Source organism: Cavia porcellus, unplaced genomic scaffold (assembly GCF_034190915.1).
Source record: "Cavia porcellus strain 051 isolate PalLab524CR breed Dunkin Hartley unplaced genomic scaffold, mCavPor4.1 scaffold_5, whole genome shotgun sequence".
Classification (NCBI taxonomy): domain Eukaryota; kingdom Metazoa; phylum Chordata; class Mammalia; order Rodentia; family Caviidae; genus Cavia; species Cavia porcellus.
Genome location: NW_026947488.1, coordinates 32,307,471 through 32,332,811, shown reverse-complemented (window position 1 = coordinate 32,332,811; position 25,341 = coordinate 32,307,471). Strand labels below are relative to the sequence as shown.

Here is a 25,341-nt window from a genome sequence, read left to right as displayed (position 1 = left end):
GACCGGAAAGGTACTGCGCCTGCGCGGCTGGACCGCAATGTGCGCTCTGCGCGTGCGCAACCCTTGGCGACGCCACGCCCGGTCGATGACGCGTGCGCGTAGGCGGGGCCCGGCTCGCGAGGTGGCGGGGTCGCTTGCGGTGCGGGGCGGTGCTGTCGCCTGCCGCGGCGCAGGAGCCAGGACTCCGCAGTACGCCGCCTTGGGGCCCTGGGCGCCGAGTGGGGTGAGCGCGCGGTGGGAGAGGAGTCGGGGGGATTGGGCGAGGCAGTCCCGGTCCCCAGCCACGGGTCGCCCTCCACCCGGCTGCGCAGGGCCTCCCGGACGTCGGGCGTCCCTGCCGTCCCTCTTCATTCATTCAGCCTGCGTCGCCGACCCGCCCGGACCTCATCCGGGCAGAGACCCTGCGCCCTGCGGCTGGCGCAGGGACCTGCTCCCGCTGCTGGGCAGGTAGGTGGCAGAGGAGCGCCAGTGCCTGTCAGAGCTAACCCGGGCCGGGTGGACGGGTCGGACCAGAGAGGCCTCGCTCCGTGGGACGCATTCGCCGCAGGAAGAGTGGGCGCCAGGGGCAGACGGCGTGGGAGCGGGGAGAAAGCCCGCATTGCGGGGTGGGTCGCCGTGGGCGCAGCGCTTTGCCGAGTGGCGTCCACCGGAATTGGCCACCTGTGGGGAGTGCCCATTGACTGCCTGGCTGTGTTCCGGGTTGCCCTGCGGGTGCTGAGACACACAGCCTCATCCTGCTGGAGGCAGGGCTTCTCTGGCCAAGACCCGACATGGCAGACTCTGAGACCTCTGGAAAGACCACCCGTGGGGAGAGGTGGGCGCTGAACGCCGTGCAGGGTTATCCCCGTGTCCGCTAGTGCCGAGGAGCAGCATTTTGGGCAAGTGACAGAATGGTGTCGCTGTTCTGTTAACAGTGTGCACTTTTGGGAAAGCTGGCAACCATACTGTGACAAGGCCAAATTGCTGTGTCCCTGTGCTCCTGCCTGCAGTCGGGGCCAATGGGGTGTGTGTTGTTCTGCCTCCCAGATCCCCATGTAGAATTGGAGAGGCAGGGTCTGTTCCTCAGGGACCTCTGGAAGTGTCTCCCGCCCAGGCAGCCAGTGAGAAGAGAGAGCTGATGGTGTTGACAGGGTGGATCAGGAGTAGACTTTCACTACAAGAAGTCTTTTTGCATCTTCGGAAAGAAGGGGTGTAGGTTTGCTGTTGTGCCTTATTTTGGGCACGTTTTTGGCATAGGCAGCAGTTGTTTGTTGTCATTGCCCTTTCCCACACTTTAACTGAAAACCTGGAAAAACCAGCCAAAACATTCAGCCGTACCAGTTGGAGTGGCTGGCACGTGTGTCTTTGAGAGCCAGTCTGATCCCAGCTTCTAGAAAGTGAGCAGGCTCTGGGCAGTTTCATGCCTTAGTGAACTGGTGTGCTGCTCTCCTCTGACTCCAGCCCCACCTGACTGGGTGGCCCTGGCCAGAGCCCAACCTCTGTTTATTAACCACACCCACTTCCTGCCACCTCTCCCTTTTCCACCTGGTTTCCCTTCCCTGCAGCCTCATTTTTCACTGCAGTAAAGGGTACTGGGAGGAGGTTGAGTTACGTTCACATCGAGTCACTGGGGAATCCACACTGAGGGCCAGCAAGACCCATGGAAGTGTGGTGCTCTCTTCTGCAGGCATCTTGGCTGTGAAGAACCCCTCTACTCCAGAGTGAAATTGGTGTGCATGTTGGGTCTCAATGTGGAGGTGGCCTGTTTTGGTCTGCATGTCCTCTTTGGACTGTTGATGTCCTTCTGCACTTGCTGGTGTGTAGCGCCAGTGATTATGTGAGTTCCTGGGCGTGTTGCTTGGCTGTTAATGCTGTCATGTGTTTCTAGGGAATGTGAAGAGACAGAGCACCCATCATTCTGGAGGCAGAAGTCGGGATTCCTCTGCTTTACCCCTGCACAGCCCCAGGCACATCCATTCCAGGTACTTTGGGGCCTGGATGTCCTGGGGGACAGCAGGCAGCAACGATGGGGCCAGCAAGTTTGATGAGAGGTGGCATAGCAGGAGTGTTTAGTGGGCAGTGGTCTCCATGGAGACCCAGCCTTGCCTGAGAGCTAGAGGATGCCTGGTAGGCTGTTCCTGTCACATAGCACTTAGCCTGGCACTGGCAGGATGAAACCTGGCTCTGCTGCAGCTTCTGTAACATGCCCTCATGGCTACTTTGGGTCCTCGCCATTCATCCCTGGTGTTAACCACTTCAGAACTTTTCCTGTAAATACCAGGGCCACTTATAATGAAGGTTTGGGTCGTGGTAAGCTACGAGAAGAAGCCTGCAGGAGAGGCAGCTGGGATGATGTGCGCTGCTCAACTGAAGTCCCTTAGCACTGTCAGCTCATAAGTGCTACCTGTTAGCCTCATGTCTCCACAGGGATTGGTCCGTGCTGACCAACGTCCTGTTGTCACATGAAGCTTGGCATGAACACAACCTGTTCACTGTGCCTCCTGCCACACAACCCCTCCCTAGTGGTTGTCACCTAGACATGAAAGCACCAACAGTGGATCTTCCACTTTCTTCCTAGTCTGCATGTGGGTTGCGGAGCTCTGGGTGGGCAGATGGGGGCAGCCCTGCCCCCAGAGAGGTCCCTTCTATAGGGAGAGGCCCCCATGTCCAGCCTCATGGGTCATTCACCAAAGAGGTGGGGCCTGTGGAGCACCAAGGTCCTACAGGAGGGGCCGGGGTGGCCTGACTCAGAGGGTATGGAGAAGGGACCAAAGAGCAGTGTGCTATAAACAGAAAACCCCAGACCTTAAAAGTCACTTAAGGTGAGAAGAGCCCAAGTGCGGCAGAGACAGTCACCTTTATTGAAGCAAGGCCAAGAATGACTGGGACATTAGGAGTTTGAGAAGCAGGCAGCCTCGGCCCTGCATCTTATCCCCACTGCTTTTGTCCTTCACCCCCAGGAGTCACCCATGCATGCCCCTGCCTGGTCTCCGCCATTGAAGCTTTGCTGTTGTGATAAATATATAAACATAAAATGTGCCATCAGCCACTTCTGAGTGTGCAAGTTTGGGTGCAGTACATATAGTTGCTGTGTAACCAGGGATTTAGCTCTGCAGCACAGCACCTGCCTGGCAAGCGAGAGATCATGGGTTACTAGTACCAAAAAAAAAAAATAGTTTGTCATGCCATTGCTGTGCAGAGGTTCTCTCGACACACACACCCAAGCTCTGTGGTGGAGCCTGCAGTCCTTTTGGCTCCCATCTTGGCCCTGACATGCTCTGCTGTAGGGAACCCTACCCAGAGTCCTTTTGGGGCTAGCTCCTTTCATGGAACAGAATGCCTTTCAGCTTCGTTATGTTATGTCCTGTGTCAGTTTCTTCCTTTTTATTTTCATCTTACTTTTTTGGCCTCAGAGCCTTATGCATACTCTATCATTGAGTTCTGTTCCCAGCCCCTTTAAGACCAAATAGTGTTCCACTGTATGAATAGAGCACGTTTTTTATCCATGCAGGTGACTGTGGACTTCCAGGTTGCTGCCACCCATAGGATTTTGTGAACAATGCTTCAGTGAGTGGGGGTGTACATAGGCCTTAGAGATCCTATTTTGCTTCCTTTGGATATACTATATTGCTGCATTATGTGGTAATTCTATTTTTTATTTTGGGGGGAAGCTGCACCAGCTTACATTCCCACCAGCAGTGCGCAGGGGTTTGTTTTTCCACATCCTTGCCTACATGTTATTTTCTGGGCTGTAGTGGTGCTGCTTTTGGTAGTGGCCACAGGAAAGAATAGGAGTGGTGTCACACTGTGACCTTGCATTTCTCTTGTGAGTAGTGGTGTTGAAGCAGCTTTTCATATGTTTCTTGGCCATCTGCACACCTTTGGAGAAATATATTTCCTTTTTTTCTATGGGGTCTTGAGGATTGAACCTAGACCTCATACATTTGCTTATTTTTTAAATGAGGTTATGTTTTGGTGTTGTTGAATTTGAATTGTTTATGAATATGTACTCCTTACCAGATCAGATAGTTTGGAAATACTTCCTTCCATTCTGTAAGTTGCCTTTTCATTTTGTTGGTGGTTTCCTATGTAGTGTTTAGTTTGGTGCAACCCCACTGCTGCACGTTTGCACCAGTCCCCTGCGTTCTGGTGTCCTATCACAGAAATCCTTGCCACTTTTTCAGATGTGTCCTGTGCTGTGAGCATGGGCGGCTTACTGTGTTTCACCCCTCAGCTCCGACTGTTCCTGCCAGTGCCATATGCAGGATGAAATGCTGCAGCGAAGCATCCCGGTTTCCGGTTGGATGTTTTGCCCCTGGACCCTGTAACTTTGGACACACACTGGCACCTCTCAGTATAACAGCCTTCCTTCCTCCCCTCCAGCAGCTGCGACACCATCCTGGGCAGACTAAGAAATGAGAAAAATACCCAGCCATGGGTCCCTGCGGATGACAAGGGTGGCGTACCTTCTGGGGCTGTGCGTGGGCCTGTTCATCTACGTCGCCTACATCAAGTGGCACCAGGCATCTGCTCCGCAGGTGCTCTCCTCCATCCCCGGGGCAGCCCACATCCCTGTGGGGTCGGCTGCCCATGCTCACGAGGTCTTCTATGGAATCATGTTTGATGCTGGGAGCACCGGCACCCGTGTGCATGTCTTCCAGTTTGCCCGGCCACCTGGAGGTACCTGACCTATCTGAGAGCCCCTCTGAGCCCACACGGAGGGGCTGCCCTCCCCTTTCCCAGGGACCCCAGGGTCACCTTACCATAAAGGATGGTATGGGCTGTGCCTTGCCTGGATGTTCTGGCACCTGTTCAAGGTGCAGCTGCCAGGGGCTAGGAAGGGGCTCAGTGGGGGAGCACTTGGTGCAAGGCCCCAGGTTTGAGGTCTAGGGCCAAAAATTAATGATAGGCAGGCAGAGAAAAGTACAGATAGAAAAATGTAGGAAGATGGGTTGGCTGTGGAGAGACCCTGAATCTATGAGTCATTGCATTCCCCACGAGCCCCGATTATCTCGGCAAGCAGGGTCTCAGAGCACCTTGAGAATGTTGGTGCCCTGTCCTCTCCCCATAGTCACTGGGGTCCCATCAGAGTTTGGAGCAGGAAGTAACTGAGTCAGGCCATGGCACAGGAGTCCTCGAGGAGCTGGCAGTGGGGATCCAGCAATGAAAGGGCCAAAGCAAAGAGGCCCCGGGCCTGTGCTTCCCAGCTGGGCAAGGCAAGCAATCCTGGCTTTCTCCTGCACAGACCCTCGCTGGCCACATCTGCTGTCTCCCCAGAGCTTTGCCCTCCACCGCACCTCAGCCTGGCTGTGTCCCTCTGTGTGAGACAAGCACTCTGGTACTTCCTCTCAGGCCTTAGATGGCTATGTATAGCTGCCATGCTATCATCTGCCAGTTGCCACCAGACACTCTGAACACCTCTCTCTAACATCATCATGGCATGTTTTGTTTGCTTCTAATTTCTTTATATTTTTATGTTGGACCAGAAGTTTGCTTTTTGAAAAAAAAAAAACGCATTGAGGTAATGTACCTATGAAATCTGCATCAACAGTGTTCAAACTGGGTATGGTGGTACACACCTGTAATCCCAGCTCTGGAGGCTGAGACAGGAGGATTGCCATGAGTTTGAGGCCAGTCTGGGCTACATAGTGAGTTCAAGGCTATCCTGAACTGTATAGCAAGACCCTGTCTCAAAAAGACCAGAAAAGAAAAAGAAATGCTGGTTTTTTTTTTTTTGAGGGGGTAGAAGATCAAATGTAGAACCTCACAGTGAGCCACACCCCATATGTTAAATAATGCAAAGTTCTGGCCCAAACATGAGGGATCACTAATCTGGAAGCAGATGTATGCAAAAAGGGCCAAAAGGCCCTGTCATTCTGAGATTGGTCCATATGATCAGAAAATTGGCTTTAAAATGCCTGGCTACCTGAACGTGGCAGCACACACCTGTAAGCCCAGCATCTGGGAGGATGAGGCAAAAGGGTTGAAAGTTTAAATCCCACCTGGGAAATCTAGCAAGATCCTGTCTCAGAAAATTAAAAAGGGCTGAAGATACAGTGCAAAATCCCTGGTACCAAAAAAAGTCTTGACTAGTTCCACTTGTATACCTGCATACATTCGGGTCTGCCTTCTTGGATAAACTGCCTCAATTACTTTCCTCATTGCTGAGACAAGTCCCTGGCCTCCAGAGTTAAAGGAGGAGTTTGGCTCACACTGTACAGAGGTTTCAGTCTGTAGCAGGCTAACTCCAGGGCAGGGCATTACGGCAGAGAGGCCTTGCAAAGCAGAAGACAAGCAGCAGCAGCAGTGTCTTCCTGTCCCTCTGTGTTCCCCTAAGGGTGGGTGGTGCTCACACCCAGAGCTGTGCCAAAGCAGTCAGTGGGTGATTTAGTAATCGTACCCTAGATCCAGCCACGTTGGAACAAGCCTTACCATCACTGCCTGAGGCTTTGGGAGGCACCAGGATATAAGCCATAATGTGAACCTTTTAAAAACTGTTTTCTTTTCCTTCAGAGACACCCACCTTGACCCATGAGACCTTTAAAGCACTGAAGCCAGGGCTTTCTGCTTATGCCGATGATGTCGAGAAGGTAAAAGCCTCCACTGCTGTACCTCACTGTATGGTTAGTTAAAGCCAGCTCCAACCCTTTGGGTGTGCAGGCAGAAGGAGGCCCTGTGGTGCTGCCTCAGTGCTGAGCCTAGAGCATGGCCAGGTGCAGACGAGCAGGTCTGCCTCAGCTTCTGGGCACCACATACCCCCAGGGGCTTACCACCACTTGGTAGCACACTGCAAACCCACGGCATGTATTATTTGGAAGCTTAGTTCATTTTTTCACTAGTCTTCGGGTTTTGCATCATCCTTTCATTCTTTTTTGTGTGTGTTTTTAATGTGCAAGCGATAGAACCCAGGACCCCACGCATGCTGGGCAAGTGTGTACCACTGAGCTATAATCTCAGCCTGTAGTGCATTTTAAACTTTAGGTTTTTTGCCATGGATGCTTTGATTAAAGAAATACTAGAACCTAAGTAAAGTTAGAAGATACTGAGTTCTAAGGGCTGGGAGTATGGCTGAGGTGAAGTTCTTGCCTCAGGTGGGTGAAGCCCTGGATCTCATCACAGCACTGCAAAATCATTGCTTGGAATCCATGCTCCCCTGGGCTGTCCCCAGTGTTTAGCAGCGACGTGGTCTTCAGCACAGTCACTCAGAGGACGGAGCTCAGTACAGGACTTAAACTGCAGGCCACAGCAGCCTTGTGGGATCAAGGAGCCCAGGCCTGTCAGGCTGCCTGGGGGCCAATGACAGCAAGGCATTGTTACCCAAGGAAAGAAAGCTGTAAAGGGTGGGCCCACGGGCCCGCCCTCACGGCCTCAATCTGCTTTCACCCTGCCACATTCTGTGCTCAGGGCTCTACATTTACCTCAGTGCCCCACACACTGTCCATATCCTCTGCTGATCTAGAAAATCATGTTATAAATCTAGAGAGCAATAAACCCAGCACTGAGGAGGCTGAGACAGGAGGACTGCTGCAAGTTCAAGGCCAGCCTGAACTGCATAGTGAAACCCTGTGTCAAGACAGAAAATCCAAAGGCAGGGTAGCATTGTGACCCCAGCTACTGGGTGTGACAGACCCTGCTTTGCTGTCACAACATCCACAGAGCGCTCAAGGGATCCAGGAGCTGCTGGATGTTGCTAAGCAGGACATTCCATTTGACTTCTGGAAGGCCACTCCGCTGGTCCTCAAGGCCACAGCTGGCTTGCGCCTGTTACCAGGAGAGAAGGCTCAGCGGCTGCTGCAGAAGGTGGGTGCAGCATTGGGCTCCTGTGCACCAGGCCCTGTACCCCCAGAGTGTCCTGTGCTTTCAAAGCTCCCACCATGGGACTCAGTGGGGTTGAGGGCTATGGGCATTAAGCTTCTCTGACCTCAGTCAGATGTTCACCCATGGCTGCCCAGGGCTGGGCATGTTGGGTACACCAGGAACCCTAGCATTCTGCAAGTTCAAAGCCAGCCCAGATGTCTTAGTTACTTTTTACTCGTCGCTGAGACAAAATCCCTGAAGCCCAAGTTGGGAAAGGAAAGATTTATTTCTTACAGTTTTTGGAGGTTTCAGTCCACACTCAGTTGGCTCCAAGGCAGGCAGGCATGGCTGGGCCGCAGTTCATGGTGGCTGCAAACAGCAAACAGGAACCAGCAAAGAACAAGACACACCTTCCTGCCATTACATCACATCCTGGCTCCACCCCTTTGTGGGTGGAGCACTGACACTATCAATCCAAGCACTAGACAACGAATAACAAATGCACAATTCCAACTCATGAGGCCTGGGGGACACAGACATAAACTATGACACCAGGCTCTGTAGTGGGATCCTGTCTTACAACAAAAATAGAGAAAGATGTGACTGCCCATAAGCCCCTTGGTTTTGGCTCCCCGCTCTGTGCTCCTCTGGGTCCTTATGACTCCACCTTGAGGCTCCTGCTTCACTGCCCTACAAGAGGATGGCGTGTCCCCTGCTTGTCCATCAGGGTCCCTCCCTGGGGCATTGGACTTGGTGGGGGGACAGAGATACTTAAGTTCCCTATGCAGGGCACAGCAGCACCCCCAGATGCCAGGCTCAGCTCCATAATGGTGCTTCTCATTGTTCATCCCTCCTCCTGCCCCGGGTAGCACTTTGGCCTAATGTAGCCACCTCGCTCCCACACTGCCATCTGCAGGATGCCATGTCTCTGAACGGGCCCTCGTATGACTAGGGAGGCCCGGAATTTTTGTGGAGTGGGTGGCCTCGGCAGTCTGCTGCCCAGCAGCCCTTGGCCTCCCATTCCAGAGGGTGAAGACATCTCTCCTGTACAGGTGAAAGAGGTGTTTAAGGCATCGCCTTTCCTAGTAGGAGAAGACTGTGTGTCCATCATGAACGGAACCGACGAAGGTAAGAGTGGCCAGAACTCCCCCACCCCCAGTCCCACGCCACCCACGCGCTGCTGTTGCTGCTGCTGGAGTCTGTGCACAGGGTGCCTGTGGTGCCTGGCTCTCAGGCTGTTCCTGGTGCAGGTGTCCCAGGGTGTCTTCCCAGTGCCAGTTGTAGAGACAGTTCTCACATGGACCAGTGCCAATGGATCTTCTGAAAGTGGTGTGGAGAGCACGTGGGGCACACCTATTGCTGCTGCACTCAAAACATTGCAGCTGCATTGCTGAGTCCCTGCTGGCCCTGCCTTTAATTTCAACCTTGAGCATGAGTTCCCTTCCTTAGTCTTCCAGAAGAGGACTGGGATGAAAAACTTGCAGGGAGACACAGCCTTGGGTAGTCAGGTTTCAGGTGGTGCCTTCTAGAATATTTGGCGGAAGCCACAGGACTACATCTGTGCAGTGCTTCTCTGGGGGAGTCATAGGGAGGCCTGGAGGGAGAGACAAGCATCCTGGGAGCTGCATGGGCAGTCTTGGGGGATGAGGACCTTCTCACGCCACTCTCTTGTAGGTGTCTCTGCGTGGATCACCATCAACTTCCTAACAGGTGTGTGTCACTTGGCCCCACAGGCAACAGTGTGCCATGGGGCTGGTGGGCTCCCTGGAGAATGGGCACTTGTGTCTGCAGCCCTTAGGGCTCAGCCCGGGGTTAGTGGACCCATTGAGGACATGGAGGCGTCCCCCACAGGGCTGCTTGCAGCCTCTCTTGTGTCTGAGGGTGCCTGGCACAGATGCCTGTTCTCAGGAACCAGCCACGAGAAGCCATCTTTCATAGATTATTCTCTGCACACCTCCCTTTGCTGGACTGGGGAAAGGCTATGTCTGACTTAGTTTATGAGCATTTCCTGGCAGGACCTGCCCCTTTTGGGGTGGACAGAGATTGAGGTGGTCGTCTGGGAATCCCTGTCTTGGTGCTGCTAGGGAGATGAAGATGGAGATGGGAGACTGCAGCCCCCACCCATCTCATAGGGCCAGTGTATCATCTCAGACAGTTGGCATCATCCTGCCCTTATCTGCGTTAAAGCTAAGACTGACACCACCTGACCTTTTCCCAGGGACTGGGTTCCTTTCCTCGAACCCACCACTCTGTCTCAGAGTTCATCCACTGACGCTCTTCTCTGGCTGTCCTGCCTCCTCCCTGACCATGTTGTCTGCCGCCCACAGGCAGTTTGCGGGCCCCAGGCAGGAGCAGCGTGGGCATGCTGGATCTGGGTGGTGGCTCCACACAGATCACCTTCCTTCCAAGGGCCAAGGTAACTGCTCTCCTGGCAAGGGGTGGTGACAGGATGGTGCCCATGGGTGGCTCCTGCCTGGGAAACAGACCAAAATGGAATCTGGTCTGGATTGGAACCATGAGCCTGATGACCAGCAGGTGCCCTCATCATCCCAGGGGCCGGGCCTGAGGAGCAAGCGTCCTTCATAGTGTTCATAGTGTCAGTTGTCAGAGCTGGGGCCCTGGCTGCGCCCTGCCTGGAATGGGGTGGCACTGCCTGGGCGAGAGTTTTCTGGGTACTTTGCCTTCCTGGCTTGCTCCTCATTCTGAAAGAATCTCTGATGTCTCCACAGGGCACTCTGGAGGCCTCCCCCCCTGGCCACTTGACATCACTGCAGATGTTTAACAGGACCTACAGGCTATATTCCCACAGGTTGGTGTTCAGGGTGAGGGAAGCCACAGCCCTCAGAGCCCCTGCTTCTGTCTCCTTCCCAGCCCACACCCCGGCCAGGTCCTGGGATCCCCCACCAGCACCTTGCTCTGTTACGCTTTGGAGGAGACTTGGGAGAGATGAGGGAGCCAAGCACGAATGGGGTGCTTCTGAGCCACCACCTGCCACACAGCATCATCATTCTACTCCTGCACCCCATGAAATCTGGCGTATTGGCAGTGTCATAGCTCCTGTGTAAGCCACTCAGCCAAGTCCCACAGTGCCACCGAGACTCCTTGAAGGAGCAGGACGGCTGTAGCAGCCTCCCTTCCAGGATGGCGCTGCTAACAGTGAGCAGGGCCAAGCTCCGGGCCTCACTGGGTGGGCATTGTTTCCACAGCTACCTGGGGCTGGGACTGATGTCGGCACGACTGGCGATCCTGGGTGGTGTGGAGGGGAGACCCGGTGAGTGGAGGGTGCTGCTCAGGGCTCTGCCTTGGTGAGAGGGAGGAGCCATCTGCCCTCTGTCCCTGGTTGACAGGGGGTGGGACTGGCCCAGGAGGGATTTTTACCTCGTTTAAGGTGGGATCAAAATGTGAACATTTAGGGTTTTTTTATTTTTGAGACAGGGTCTCAATAGTTTAGGCTGGCCTTGAGCTCAGTATGTAATTCAGGCTGGCCTCAAACTTGTGGTGATCCTCCTGCCTCAGCTTCCTGAGTGCTGGGATCACAGGCACGCACCACCATGCCTGACGACATTTAAATTTTAAATAAGTGACACATAAAGATGCAGCACTACCCATCCCCTTCAGGAGACTCCCCTTCCCTTTGAACACACTTGTCCTGTTCTCTGCCACTTTCTGAAGCAGCTCTGGAGTCCTCTTTCCTGAGTGTCTTTATGAGGTATGATCAAAAACACCATGAGTGCTGTCAAATGCTGTCCAGTGGAAAGCCAGCACGTGAACACATCATTGACTGAATCTGGCACCATGCACCCTCAAGCTCTTCCAAAGTGAAAATGACCATGACAGCCAAACATTTGAATGGATTCAGGACAGCGAAGCAGCCAGTACAGTACAAACGGATACACTTGGGAGAGAGGATGATGCCAGAGCTGCTGCAAAGAATGGCAGGGATGATGGAATGAGATGAGTATGTTCAAAGCCAAAAGGAGGATTTAGAGGGAGTTAGTGGCAGTACTACTATAATAAAATTTTTAAATCGTGTAAGTTCACCATACTTTTTTATCACACCTTGTATATTCTAAGTCCTTTTAAAAAGAGATGTTAGTGAAACCACTTCTGAAATAGGCTTTAAAGGAACCCAAGTAACTGTGCAGTCATGCCCTGCCTTGGGAGCTGCATTGCATGCTAGTCAGTCACCCGTCACTGTGACAGAATCCCTGGTCATCAGCTGATAAGGAAAGCCTGGCATCAGTGCCCAGCTCTGGATGTTTCTGCCCGTGGCCTGTGACCCTGTTCCTTAGGGCCTGGTGGGCACCACACTGCCCACAACAGCTGACAGCAGTTGGGAGGTGAGGAGAGGCAGCAGCCGGACTAGCACCATCCTCCCAACGGCATTGCCCAGTAACCTGACTTCCCCTCGGGGGCACCACGGGCTTTTCACACAGGCCATTGGGGCACTTAAATTAACCTGAAGGGAACCTGGCCCTCCTGCAGCAGGGAGTCACAAGGTACTGATGCTGGGGCTGTTATTGCACAGGGGAGTCTGTGAGCCCCCTCCACCCTTATCTGGGTTCTGAAAGGTTGCAGCACAGGCTTGGCCTCTTCCAGGCATAGACCCTAGGCTTAGGAGGTCCTGGGAAGGTGGCCTCACTCCAAACTATTGTGACCCCACTGGGCTGAAGCCCTGTGGTGTACATTCCCCATGCCTGTGTGGGCAGGCTTCCCCGCAGGTGCTGGCATGTCTAGACAGTGCATGTGAGGCTTCCAGAGCCCAGCATGTCCCCAGCAGCTGCTGCCCACCGACTCTCCTGGACTGGCTGTCCTGCCTGTGTTTGAACACTCACCTGGGACATTGGCACCTGTCATATGCTGTTCACCTCCTGCAAGGCTGGTGGCCTCTTCCTGCTGTTCTTGTCAGTGTGAAGCAGGGAGAAGGAGGCACCTGTCCTCTGTGCAGCTGTGCCCCTACCTCACCTCTGACCTCCATCCATCTCCTGCTCAACACAGAACTTGCCAGAGGGGTCAGCAGCAATCTGAGGCAGGCAGAGCAGCCTGGGATGGAGCCAGTTTCCCATGCTGGATGTGCCATGCTTTGGTGTACAAAGCAGCACAAAGTCAGTTTGCAACACAGTGGCATTTGGTGGCACTCGACTGTCCCTGCCACCAGCCTGCCTTCCCTCATGGCCAGTGCCATCTGTGAAGCTGAGTGACAGTGCCCCCATGGGTTGCCCCAAGGGACCACAAGCTGTGAGCAGTCACCTGCCAATCTCCGGGCAGAGGAGGCAACTGGCTGGACCATCCCTGAGCAGGTCCTTTCTGTCACCCCAGGGTGTTTCCTCACACCTGGCCCCTTCATTTTTACCACAGCCCCTCCTAGCTCCAGGAGGTCCTGGCTGATGGCAGCCCCGTGGTTCTCCTTTCTCCCCACCTCCTTTCAGCCAAAGACGGGAAGGAACTGGTCAGCCCTTGTCTATCTCCCGGGTTCAGAGGCGAGTGGGAGCACGCAGAGATAACGTACAGGATTTCCGGGCCAAAGGCAGGTATGCACATCAGCATGGCAGCCCCCCAGCCTTGTGCCTTCAGACAAGCCCACCAGGCTGGAGCTGCTGCCTGCACTGCCCTCCCCAGGCCACGGCTTGCACAGGCTGGCCTCGAGCACCTGGGACTACAGGGCCACAAACAGGCCAGAAAGGCACCGCTGCTCCCACGTGGCTGTTCCTGCCCCTGCCCACATGCCCCTCTGGGTTCCTCCCTGGAGGAGGATTGAATGTGGTACCCAGGCTGGACACATAGCCTGGGCATGTCCACCCCCAGGGCCCAGTGGCTCCCTCTCATCCAGGGCCTTGGCAGAACAGCAAGGAGAATGATAGCAGCATGAAGGAGAAGGTGCAGAGGGGCTGAGTTGCCATTGAGGGGCTGAGGTGCCACCCTGGAGGAGGGAGGTGGTGGGTGAACACTGACCAGGCTTCAAGGGCCGAACCAGCTGCCCAGGGTACCTGGGGCCAGAGCAGACCATGACACATCCTGCAGCAGTAGGAGGTGGTAGGAGTGTGGTACTGGCCCGGGCAGCATAGGGAAGGACAAGGACAGTGGAGTGGCAGGGCCACTCACCTGCAGGCACCCCCAGCAGTCATGCAACCTCTAGACCTAGATCTGGTCTCCAGCCACATGGTGGCCTCTATTTCCTTGTCTGTAACCCAGGAGAAAGCAGGGACCCCACTGAGTGGCAGCTGGTTTCTCCCAGGCCTGGTACTGGGCTTCTCCCCCTGCCCATGACCCACAGCAGGTTCCTGGCACAGGAAGCACTGTGGGCAGGGGGTCTGTGGCACCAGTCCATGTGTAAGGCATGTGCTCCTCTCCACAGGGCGCCTCCACGAGCCATGTGCTAGCAGGGTATCTGAGGTCCTCCAAAGCAAGGTGCACAGGGCAGAAGAGGCGGGACACGTGGACTTCTACGCCTTCTCCTACTACTACGACCTGGCAGCCAGCGTGGGTCTCATTGGTGAGAATGGCTGATGGGCCCAAGCCAGGGCTGTGGTGGACAGGTGGCAAGTGGTAGAAGTGAGGCAGGCACCCACATATTGGGGCACCAGGGCCCCTTTCCAGAGACATATGGGCTCCTGGTGTCATGTGACAGTGCCACGTGTCTGAGGTGTGGACAGTCATCTGGGGCTGGCCCAGGCTCCCCTGTCCAAGACTCAGAGCCCCTCTGGCGAGGCAGTGGCCTCACACCGTCCATGCTCCCCGCGTGGGAACCCAGCCTGCTGGAGAGGTGGGGTTTTGGGCTGTGGGTGCTACACTAGGTGCAGGGTTTTCAGAGTAGAGATGAACTTTTTGAGTAAGTCGAGAATATCACAAAGTGTGCTGGCTGTGAGGATGAGAGCACTGATGCCCTGAATGAAACCTGGAAGAAATGGACCCCCCCCGGACTGCCCACTGGCCGACACCCCACAGCCACTCTGGCCATAGCCACCATTCAGGAGCCAGCTTGCCTGGCCAGGCTTGGGTTGGTGTAGCCTACTGGGCCTATGCAGGAGCAGGTGCTCTGTGCTATCCCCATCAGCTATTCAGAAAAACTGCTGCAATTGTGCTTGCCTCTGAAAGCAGGACGGGCCAGGGCTCAGTATGGCTCCTCTCGTGGGACAGCCCCCACTTGCTTGTAATACGTGGCAGGGCTGATTGCTCTCAAGTTCCTTCAGAAGTTTTTTCTCCACAGTTGGGAAATGCTACCCAAGCCAGGTGTGGTGGCACACACCTGTAATCGCAGCACATTGAAAACTGAGGCAGTAAGATTGCTGTGAGTTTGAGGCCAGCTTGTGCTATGCAGACTGTGTCTGAAAAAACAAAAGAATGCTAGCCAAATGTGTTGGTGCATACCAATAGTCCCAGCTTCTCTGCAGGCTGAGGCAGGAGGGTTATGAGTTAGAAGCCACCTGGGGGGCTGGGGATTTAGCTCAGCGGCATAAGCACCTGCCTTGCAAGCAGGCAGTCGTGAGTTCGATCCCTGGAAAAAGGTAAAAAAAAAAAAAAAAGCCACCTGGGAAACTTAGCAAGATCCTGTCTCAGAAAACCAAAAGTAAATAAATAAGTAAAAGCAAAATGGAAAGGGCTGATGACACAGCTCAGTTGCAGAGCACTTGTCTAGCTTGTGCAAGGCCCTGTTCAACCCCTAGCCTGCAGGGAAAAGAAACCATGATCAGGGCTATGGTCCCACTTGGTGTTTGTCCAGCATTGGCCCTGTTGACCCCCAGTATCATGAGGAAAAGCATCTCTGTCTGGGGCCTAGCCCCCGCTCCAGGCCATACTAGACCACAGTTGTTCTTGTTCTACAGATGCAGAGAAGGGAGGCAGTGTCTCAGTGGAGGACTTTGAGATCGCAGCTAAGTACGGTGAGTGAGGTGTAGGTTCCAGGTCAGGGTCACTCACAAGGCTGTGACTGGCACTGGCTCAAAGGCCCTGAGTCTGGGTCTGAATTCTGTCCCCAGAGCAGTGAGCAGAGGTGTGCAGGGGTGTGGTGAGAGTGCCAGGGGCTCTGGAGGACCTGACCCAGTCCGCCCTCGGGGTGTACATCCTGCCTGCCAGGCTTTGGGGAGTGGACTGTGTTGGTCCTGCACACCTGAGTGCCCAAGAATGACTTCCACACTGGCCCAGCACACTCATGATGGTCCCCACACAGAGGAGGCAGGCCTGCGTGCAGAGCCGGGGCTTTGGAGTGACACATTGTACCCCATGTTGTGCTGGTTTGCCTGGTTCCCCTCACTCACCTGCAATGCTGGCCAGTATCACCCTCAGCCTTCCAGCCAGGTACAGCTCTCTGTACCCAGTCAGCGTTAGGCCATGCTTACTCCTCCAGCTGCAGCGGGCAGCAGGACTGCCTGCCTTAAGCTCTGTCAGCCTCCGAGATATCCCAGTTGTCCATTCATGGCTTCGCCCTGCTACCACAGTGCTGGCTCTGGTGGAGAAGGTGGGTCACAGTCACAGAGCATAGGTGTGGGCAAAAAGGTGGCCGACAGGATATAGGCCTCTGTGGGTCCTGGGAAAGGGAGGAGCTGGATGGGTACCCAGGGCTGGGCGTGAGGTCTGGCCTGGGAACTGACTGGGACTGGTGTCCCTAGTGTGCCGGACGCTGGGTGCCCAGCCACACCACAGCCCCTTCCTCTGCATGGACCTCACATATGTCAGCCTGCTGCTGCGAGAGTTTGGCTTCCCTGGAGACAAAGTGCTGAAGGTAGGGCCCCCGCGGGGCTCTGTGTCCCTATGGAGCATGTGAAAATGGCCCTGGTGACCCCACCCCTGCTGCCCTGAGCTGCTCCCCACCACCCGGTCAGGCCTGGTCTCCCCGTCCAGAGCCTGATGGTCCTCTCTGCCCTTACCCGGTCTTTACAAGCTGACTCGGAAAATTGACAACGTGGAGACCAGCTGGGCCCTGGGGGCCATTTTCCACTACATCGACGCCCTGAACAGACAGAAGAGTGCAGCCTGATAGCAGCCGGCCTGGTCTCCCCACAGACCCCGTGGTCCAGACCTGACCCCAGCCCACAGGAGCCTTTGCCAAGGCCCTCTGCAGATCTGCTGCAGAGCAGAAGTTGGGCTGTTGGCACTGCCTCGGATGGTGGCCTGGGCCATGGCTGCAGGTGGACATGAGCCATGTGTGGCTGAGGGTGCGTTCCTGTCCCCCAGCTGAGGGGCTCTGGGGCTGTGTGTGTCCCTGTGTGTGAATCTTATCCCCTACTCCTGTCGACCCTTCCAAGGGCTCCCTGCTACCCTAGGGAACAGAGCAGGACCCATAGAATTCTGATGGTATCTCCGGGGAGACTCTTCCCTCTGCCACAAATGCAAAGCCCCCCAGAGATGTGGGGGACCCCTTTCCATGGACCTGCACTTGCTGCAGAGTCCCCAGAGAGTAGAGCAGGGCAAGACTCACTGGCATAACAGGGCCAGCCAGTTGGCCCGAGTCCCAGGCACTGTGAGTTACATCAAGCCCCTTTGTGACACCCACATTGCATCTCCACAAATGCACTGCACCGAGAGCCATGTGGGACAGCCTCTCGGGTCCCTCAGTGAATGTACTACTCTGTGCTCTGCCATGAATAAAGGTTTGGGGTTCTGCCCTGAGTCCTAGGTGAGTGACATCATCCATCCCCTCACTGATGATCTGCAGGTGGGGGCAGGAGCTCTTGGATGCCTGGGCCCCTCTCAGGACCCACTGCGGAACCAGAAAGGCTCTGGGTGCAGGACCTCCTGCCAGTGGGTGTCCCCATAGCAGGCCACCTGGAGCAGCAGAGTCTGGATTCTATCTGCCACAGTCCCTAAAGTCATGGGCACAGGGAGGGAAACATCCTGCAGAGGTCATTCTGTGACCGGGCCAGTACAAAACACAGGAAAGATGCACCCCACCCCCCCAGCAGAAGTCCACCCCAGAAGCATCACCAAGAAGCTTCCTCCACGGCACTGTGTGCCCTCACCTTGCCAAGGTCCCTGTCCCTCTGCCAGACCAAGTGTCTTAACCATTCCAGGAACTCCAGAGACAAAGCATTAAACATGCATGAGGGGGGTAAAGTGAGGATTGATTTGGTCCATTTACAGCTTAGTGATCTCACATCTGAACAAGTAAGCAATGGAAGCTTTCCAAATGAGAACCAAATAAGTCATGGAATATTTTTGGGCCCAGCGAGCCATTTCACCCTGAAGATAAAGGAGTCTCTCGCTTTTAAAAATAGGTCTGCATGTGGTCATAGCACACTGTGAAAAGCCAGCTGGAACTGCAGGAACCATGTGCCGGGGTCTGCAACCCATCTGGGTCTGCAGCAAGAGAGGTCTAGCTGTAGATTTGGCCCCTGGCCAAACCAGCCCCACCCCTGCAGCAACCTGTGCGGTGATCTGCTCTGCTTTGCACAACCCAAGAGCATGTTGTTCACATTCCTCTGATCGTTCTGTAGGGTCGTGGGCACTCGCTGATTTTAGGAGATCCTTATTAAGGATATAACTAATAGACACAGGCTTTTTGCTTCACTGTTTTTATGTTTATAATGTATAATTATTTCATTTAAATTGATGAAATTTCCATACAAACTTACTTTATGATTTCCAGGTTTTGTGTCGTGATCAACTTTTCTCACTGAGAAAATTCCAAAAACTAATCAGGAATGGGGTGTAGTTCAGTGGTAGAACATTTCCCTATTGCATATGTGTACTTGTGTGCATGGACACACAAACTTAATACGTTTTAGTTTTATATTAACTCTAGGCACTTGCTTTTGGATGTCCTGAAGCACACAAACTTCTGCTTCAGGATGGGTTTGGTTTTGCGAACCCATTGGCGATCACTAGAGGCATGGGTGATGCCATCGTGGGTAAACTCAGGGATGACTGATGCAGCAGCTGTAAAAAGGACCTGGAGAAAAGTTGTGTCCCTGGGCCCTGCCTGGAGACCCTGCTGCTGCTGATCGTCTGGGGAGAGCTGCCTTTGGTGGGGTGGGAAGCTGAGTGCCTTGGCTCCTGTACCCGCTAGACCTCGGCCTCCACGCTTCTTCAAGGGCCCTACAGAGAAGTAGGTTGGGATGGGTCCCAGCATCTCTTTGCACATGTACACTTGTGGGTCATCTTGAAAGCCAGCTTAAAAATCAAGCACAGGTGATGTTGCAAGTAGGTGATGCAAGCGACACAGGCCAGTCCAGCCCTTGTCTCTCCGGTGTCAGGGTTGACTGAATGACAGTAAGCCCATGAGCTACATCAGTTCCACTGGCCTTGCTGATCACCTGGGTGCCTGCATGAGGTCACCAACCCGGCAGAGCTTGGATTCAGCTGAACCAAGGTGGAGAGCTGAGCACCTGGCCTGTGGGCCTTGTGATGCGATGACAAGGCCCTATGGCCCCGTGTCACCCATTGGCAAGTTTCCCTCCTTTGCTATGACGTAGGTGTAGGAGTTACACTGTTGGTCTGTGTGTAACAGCTGCCTGGTTTCCTGACATCACTTAGATTTGCTTTGTGTTCATTGTTCATGATTAAACTTGATAAATATGTAGTTGGCGATGTAGTAGCAGAGTCTCGTGACTTAGCTGTGGAGCGAAGAGTTGTTTTCCAGATGATTCCTGTACACTGATATCCAGGGCTTGGCTTGCATAGAAGTTATCTGGTCCTACCCCAGTGCTTGCGCTCTCAGCTGTAGAGGCTGCTTTGTAGGAAGGAGACAGTCAGGGTGGCCCAGCCTGGAAGCTGTGGCTCCATACAATGTGGCACAGCCTTCGTTGTACTGGTGACTTAGCCTGGCTCATGCTGTAACAGAACCTTGCCAGGTCTATAATCCCAGAACACAAGAGGCTGAGGCAGGAGAATCGAAGTGAGTTCAAAGCCACCCTGGGCTACATAGTAAGTTAGAAGCTGGCCTAAACTGCATAGTGAGACCCTGTCTCAGCCACACACAGAGAAAGAAACAACTTGAGTCCGAGAAATTTGCAAATAAATAGTGTAATTCATTGGCTGTTGGTTCCAGAGCCCTGCAGTGGCGTTTGGTGAGGGCCGTAGGTCCCTGTTCTCCCATCAGCTGTCCCCACTGAGGGAAGTGCCTTTCCCATTCCCAAAGGGCCCTGGACAGTGTGCAGAAGGCTGCAGCTCCTAAGGATACAGTTGCTTCAGGGATTCTGTCAGCAGCACAGGAGCTCTGGGACATGTTCACACTAGGGCTATGTGGGCAGGCTGAGAAACTCTGCCTTCCAGTCCTGACTGAGTACTTACTGTGTGTGTGGTGTGGCCTGGCTGTGTTTCATGTGATCAGGGCTGGTGGGTGAAGAGACAGCCACACTCTCGTGGCCCCTGGGCGCAAGGCCTTTCCTGGTCACGTCACAGCAGCTGCAGTTGTCACCAGGGTGGCAGTGTGTGCTGCAGGCAGGAGAGAGGACACCAGGCCATGGCCCCCCTGACTGATACCTTCCCTGCAGCCCTTGAATCTTTCGAGTGGACAGAGATTTCCATTTAGAGCCCAAGTGTGGCCTTGTAAATCTTGGTTCTGGCACCATGATGTCATGGCTCGGAAGCACAGGTTCCTCTATAAGGCATCTGTCTGGGAGACCTCGTGAGAGGCGGGTGAGTGCCTGCCATTGCCTTTGTTTCTGTGTTGCTGGGGCTGGAAGCCAGGGTACCCCACCTGAACATAAGCGCCAGAGCCAAGCTCTGGGGGCACAGGCGCAGGGCAGGGTGGCTCTTCCAGACCCCACCAGGGAGGGCTGGGTAGCTTGGCAGATAGACGTCTGCCATGACATCTGAGCTCAGAGCCAGGTAAGGACTTGGGAGAGTACAGGAGCTATGGGAACACAGGTCAGGGTTTTCCATGGTCTGTGGATTAGGACATTTCAAAGGAAGTGTTTTCAGTCACTTTTGTTCTGTCTTGCTGACAAGGGCTCTACCGCTGAGCTACACCCCCAGGCTTGGCGGAATTTACAGCACCTCCATTCACTGCATGGTATTAGTTGAACCAAGGGTCAGCACTGAGGCAGAGCATACGCTTGGTGTGCTCCAGACCCTGGCTTCCACCCAGTACTGCACGATGACACGCAGCATGGTTCTGAGACAGTCAGGGACCCACCCATCCAAGGCTGGACAGTGAAGTGTACCCCCGGTGCCATGAAGTCCTGCACTTGCAATGTGGTATGCTGCTGTCTGTCAGCAGGTCTAAAGGGGCCCTAGGGAAGCCATGTGAGCAGGACATGTGTATGAAATGAGATGCTGCTACCAAGGTGAAGTCCAGGAAGCGCTCTGGCTTCACCTGCTCCGAGCATGCTTACAAACACAGATTTTGGAGTCTATACAGTAGGGCGATACCATGTTACAACAGCTGTCTGGATGACTCCCCAGGGACGGAAGGCTGCTTCAATAAAGCACTGACTCCTTACAAGGCCCGTCGACATCTGATGGGGTAAAATCTTGGCATCTCTGTCTTCATGTGTGTCAGTCCCTTTTGCCAGTATAACCCCCGGGTCAGTGTCTACTCAACTCTGTATACAAACATGCTGATCATTTAAAAATATTTCCCCCACTCAGCAAGGATGACACTCACCTGCTTTCCCAATATTCGGGAGGCTGAGGCAGAAGTAGTGCCATGATTTTGAGGCCAGCCTGAGCTACATCATGAATTCAAGGCCAGCCTGAACTACATAGTGAGACCCTACCTCAAAAAACTAAAACCAGACAAAGCTGTTTTGTCCAAGACTGATACAGGTTTGCTTGGTCTGCTGCATTTGGGCCCTGTTGTGTTTCCTTCCTTTCTCTGCGCCCCACTTTCTGCCTTATCCTGTACTTCCTCAGCAGCAGTGTCAGCCCAAGCATCCCAGGGCTCAGTCCTGCAGGACATTTTATGCAGAATGGTGATGTAGATGCAGGAGCTGGGGCCTGGCAGAGCCGGTGGAGAAGTGGGCGGACTGGTCAATGACAAGGTGCAGGACAACATCTGCATTTGCACATGAAGCTCTCCTGAGTGCTCACAAGATGTGGACAGCACAAAGAAGGCCAAATGCCACCAAAGCCTGTTACTGTGACTGCCTGTGGCACCCTACATTTTCCAGGCACAGTGTGTGCTTTTATTTTTGCTTTTACCTTCTTTTCCTCTTGTTCTGCCCAAATTTACTCTGCAGAGTTGGTTTCTCCCATAACCATTCATCCCTTACCTTTCTTTCTTTCCTCCCTTCCTTCTTTTTTTTTTTTTTTTTTTTTTTTTAGATTGTGTCTCATTGTGCAGTTTAGGCTGGCTGTGAATTCACTTTGTAGCCCAGGCTGACCTCAACTTAGCAATCCTCCTGCCTCAGCCTCTCAAGTGCTGGGATTACAGGTGTGTGCCACCACATTCAGCACCTCTCACTTTTCAAACAAACTTTTGGTACCATATTCTTGTCTCTTCCAATTCTTTGAGGCAAAAAAGATGAGCCATTTCTAAAGAAACTACCTGATAACAGTACCAGATCATGGAAACTGGTAGCCTTTTGGACGGGTTGACTGTGTCCAAGTCTGTCAGACATTTTTGGGAACCATATCCCTGGTACCCCGACCTGAACCTGCCTGAACCAGTCAACCAGAACCTGCTGCTACCTTATTGTGGGAGCAGCCTGGCCCCTTTTGAGATGAGAACAGCAGGATTTAAAATAGCAGCCAGCGAGAGAACGGACAGCCTCAGTTTAGGGAGCAGAGGGGAGCAGGTTGGGCTGTCGAACTCAGAAGCCGTGACACAGCCGTGCCCTTCACTAAAAAGGAGGTGGAATGGGGTGAACAAGATAGCCATGGAGCTGACCCTAAACTTCACTGTCCTTTACAATGTATTTCCCTAATAGTCTCCACTCAGGGATAACGTGTTGCTAGCACCTTTTATAAGGCCTGGTCCCTTTTGAGACAACCTGTAAATAATCAGTGACTTTCTTTGGGGACCTCACAAGAGTGGGAGAGGACTCTGCCAGGTGCTTCTCCATCTGTGCAGAAGCCATGGCATTGCCCCTACCCTGTGGAGCAGTGGGCTTTGTTTCCCATAATACCTTTCCTGGTGTTGCCTGGGTTTTCCTGGCATCATCACTGAAGCCAGGAATCACACTGACAGTCACACTCTCAGCCACCAACTCCCTTGAACTGCAGCAAACGTGTGCACTCGCAGTGTCTGACTCGGTCTCTTTACCAGGTCAGGGAAAACTGCTGCTGTCTAGTGTCAAGTCTATTCATGTAAATGGTCTGGATGGGCAGAGGCACAGGGACAGGATGGTGTGGGGTGCAGTGGAGAAGCAGTGGCAGCATTTGGGGTGATGGTGAAAGGTTCTATGTTTAAAATGCAGCAGCAGTGTGGCTGCACTCCTGTAAGTGCATCAGAAGGCACTGAACTCTGCTGTGTGTGGGGCACTTTGTGACGTGTAGATTTTATCTTAGTAAAGTGGTTTGAAAATGAAGACTTGGAACTGGGGATACAGCTCAGGGCAGAGCACTTTCCAGCCTTGTTTTACCCCCAGTACCAGAAATAAGGAAAAGTCTACTGTCTGTCTACAGGTTTCCCTTAACCCCTCTTTGTCCTTTTAGCCCCTAGGTTTCTCAGTCTCATTGTGTCTGACCCAGGACTGTGGGAGCCAGCTTGGCTTCCTCTTTCTGCTGGAAACCCTGGGCCCAGCGGGCCCCTCTCCCACTGACTCTCCCCATGGAAATGGGGATCCCTGGCCACAGGGCACAAGTGCTCAATCCCTGCTCTCCCTCCCCCCAGCAGCTGCCCATAGTGGCCTCTGCTTGCTCTGGGGCTCCGCCCAAAGCACACAGCTCCAGGAGGCTGCAGAACCAGACCTTGGCAACCAGTCCCACTCATGCTCTGGGGGCAGCCTGCTGGACTCAAGGCCTTCATCGACCTCCTCCCTTGGCAGCTTCTAGCCCTTACTCCTCCAACAGACCAAATTTTTGTAAAAAACGTTTTTCATTCATTGATATATCATTTTCATTGATATATCATTTTTCATTTGATTGATATATCATTTTCTTTTTTTTTTCCTTCTCTTTTTTTTCTTTTTATCAGTACCAGGGATCGAACTCACGACTGCCTGCTTGCAAGGCAGATGCTTATGCCGCTGAGCTAAATCCCCAGCCCTGATACATCATTTTCATATAGTAAAACGCACAGCTGTTAAGTGTCCTGTTTAAATCATGCTGACAAATATAGACCAAGTTTTTTAAAGATTAAAAAAGAAAAAGCCAAACTTGATGGCGCAAGCCTGTGATTCTAGCACTCAGGATCCTGAGGCAGAAGGATCTCAGGGTTCAAGGCCAGCCTGGGCTACAAAATGAGACCCTATTTCAAACAAGCAAAAAAAAAAAAAAAAAAGCCTTCTTGGAAGTGTTTATCAGGAACTGTGCGAAGAGTCCCAATTGTCTTAAGGGTATGTCAAGAAAAATAAAAAAAACAGACAAGTTTAGTAATGCATGAATAGCTGGGAAGTCAGTGTTTCTCAGTGGGGTCTGTCCCACACTCCAGAACAGCCGCTATTTATTGTGTACAGTGATAGGTGGGGCTAACGAAAGAGTCCAGTTCGGTGGAAGACACAGACTCAAGAGGGCATAGATGATGAAATTCTAAGAAGGATCTGGTCCTGGAGTAGAATCCTGAGATGACTCAAGGGTGCAGATGATCTTATGCTTAGAAGAGTCCATAGGAAATCTCAGGTGGGTGGTACCAATAAACCCAGACCTACATTTATCCTTTAAGGAAGTATGCAAAATTAGCCATTGTGAACTTGTGGTGCCCAATAATGTCCTTTAACATACGTGATTTGCCTAAAATATCTTAAGTCTCTTTGCTGTCTTTTTCTTTTTCCACATCAGTTGAGTCCTTACAACTTAGTACAAGCACTTGAGAAGCAGACACTATTCACAAGAGACTGAGGTGCACGTAGGGTCAAAGGACCTGAGTGATGTTGGCATGCCGCTGAGGGGTTTAGGCCATTCTCCAGACATCCCAGCAACTCCAGCAAAGTACTTGGGAACTACATTCAGCGTTTGCTGTGGGGTCGGAAATTGATGCTGTAATCCTATCACCAGAAGGTTGAGACAGGAGGATCCCCATGAGTTCAATGCCAGCCTGGGCTACATATTATGACCCTGCCTCAAAAAAAAAAAAAAAAAAAAAAAAAAAGTAAAGAGAGGGAAATGTAACAAGAAAACATCAAGGTTGTACTGTGAGAGAATTGCTGACCGTTACAGATTCAGACTGAGTGGGGAGACTCGGGGTACTGCAAAGCAGCCAGGTGGAGTGGGGCCCTGAGCGAGCACTAGGCTGTGAATGCTGAACCCAGCTGAGTTAGGTGTAAGTGGTCCAGGCAGGCAGGCAGGGGCAGGCCCTAGAGGGTGCTCACGGTGTGAACCTCACCTCAGCAGTGGCCTCCAGGTAAAATTCAGCATTTGATTTTGAGGAGCAAAAACTCGAAGCTACTGACGGGAATCCAGGGTTTGCTGCAGCACTCCGCGTTTTGCGAGTCTCCGCCGCGGTTCAGGCCACAGTCAATCTTCTTCGTGGCACCGCCCTGCGCTCGCGGGGGACCCGCCCCCCCCCCGCCTCCCGCCCCCCCCCGC

At 53.3% G+C, this 25,341-nt stretch overlaps 1 protein-coding gene and 1 long non-coding RNA gene across 11 annotated transcripts; one reads left to right on the top strand and one right to left on the bottom strand.

Moving 5' to 3' along the window:
• Positions 1–88: 88 nt before the first annotated feature.
• Positions 89–17,382, top strand: Entpd6 (ectonucleoside triphosphate diphosphohydrolase 6). 10 transcript variants are annotated; one of them, XM_063247908.1, is made up of 17 exons: positions 111–223; positions 312–447; positions 1,868–1,961; positions 4,363–4,659; positions 6,493–6,569; positions 7,636–7,779; positions 8,829–8,904; positions 9,451–9,486; positions 10,104–10,192; positions 10,506–10,585; positions 10,983–11,047; positions 13,206–13,307; positions 14,132–14,269; positions 15,600–15,656; positions 16,121–16,231; positions 16,383–16,495; positions 16,655–17,382. In XM_063247908.1, exons 4-17 carry the CDS (start codon positions 4,395–4,397, stop codon positions 16,748–16,750), a joined length of 1,449 nt encoding a protein of 482 aa, XP_063103978.1. In that variant the 5' UTR covers positions 111–223; positions 312–447; positions 1,868–1,961; positions 4,363–4,394; the 3' UTR covers positions 16,751–17,382.
• A 6,829-nt stretch (positions 17,383–24,211) lies between these two features.
• LOC134476030 (uncharacterized) lies at positions 24,212–25,327 on the bottom strand. Its single transcript, XR_010047448.1, has 2 exons — positions 25,139–25,327; positions 24,212–24,870 (listed from the first exon to the last, which is right to left on the bottom strand). It is a non-coding gene; the product is annotated as an uncharacterized LOC134476030 (long non-coding RNA).
• Positions 25,328–25,341: the final 14 nt, after the last annotated feature.

Excerpts from the sequence above, each read along its gene's own strand:
- Entpd6 (XM_063247907.1), top strand. The coding sequence starts at position 4,395 with ATGAGAAAAATACCCAGCCATGGGTCCCTGCGGATGACAAGGGTGGCG. Across the intron at positions 7,780-8,828 it reads CTCAGCGGCTGCTGCAGAAG|GTGAAAGAGGTGTTTAAGGC; the intron begins GTGGGTGCAGCA and ends TCTCCTGTACAG. Across the intron at positions 14,270-15,599 it reads AGCCAGCGTGGGTCTCATTG|ATGCAGAGAAGGGAGGCAGT; the intron begins GTGAGAATGGCT and ends CTTGTTCTACAG.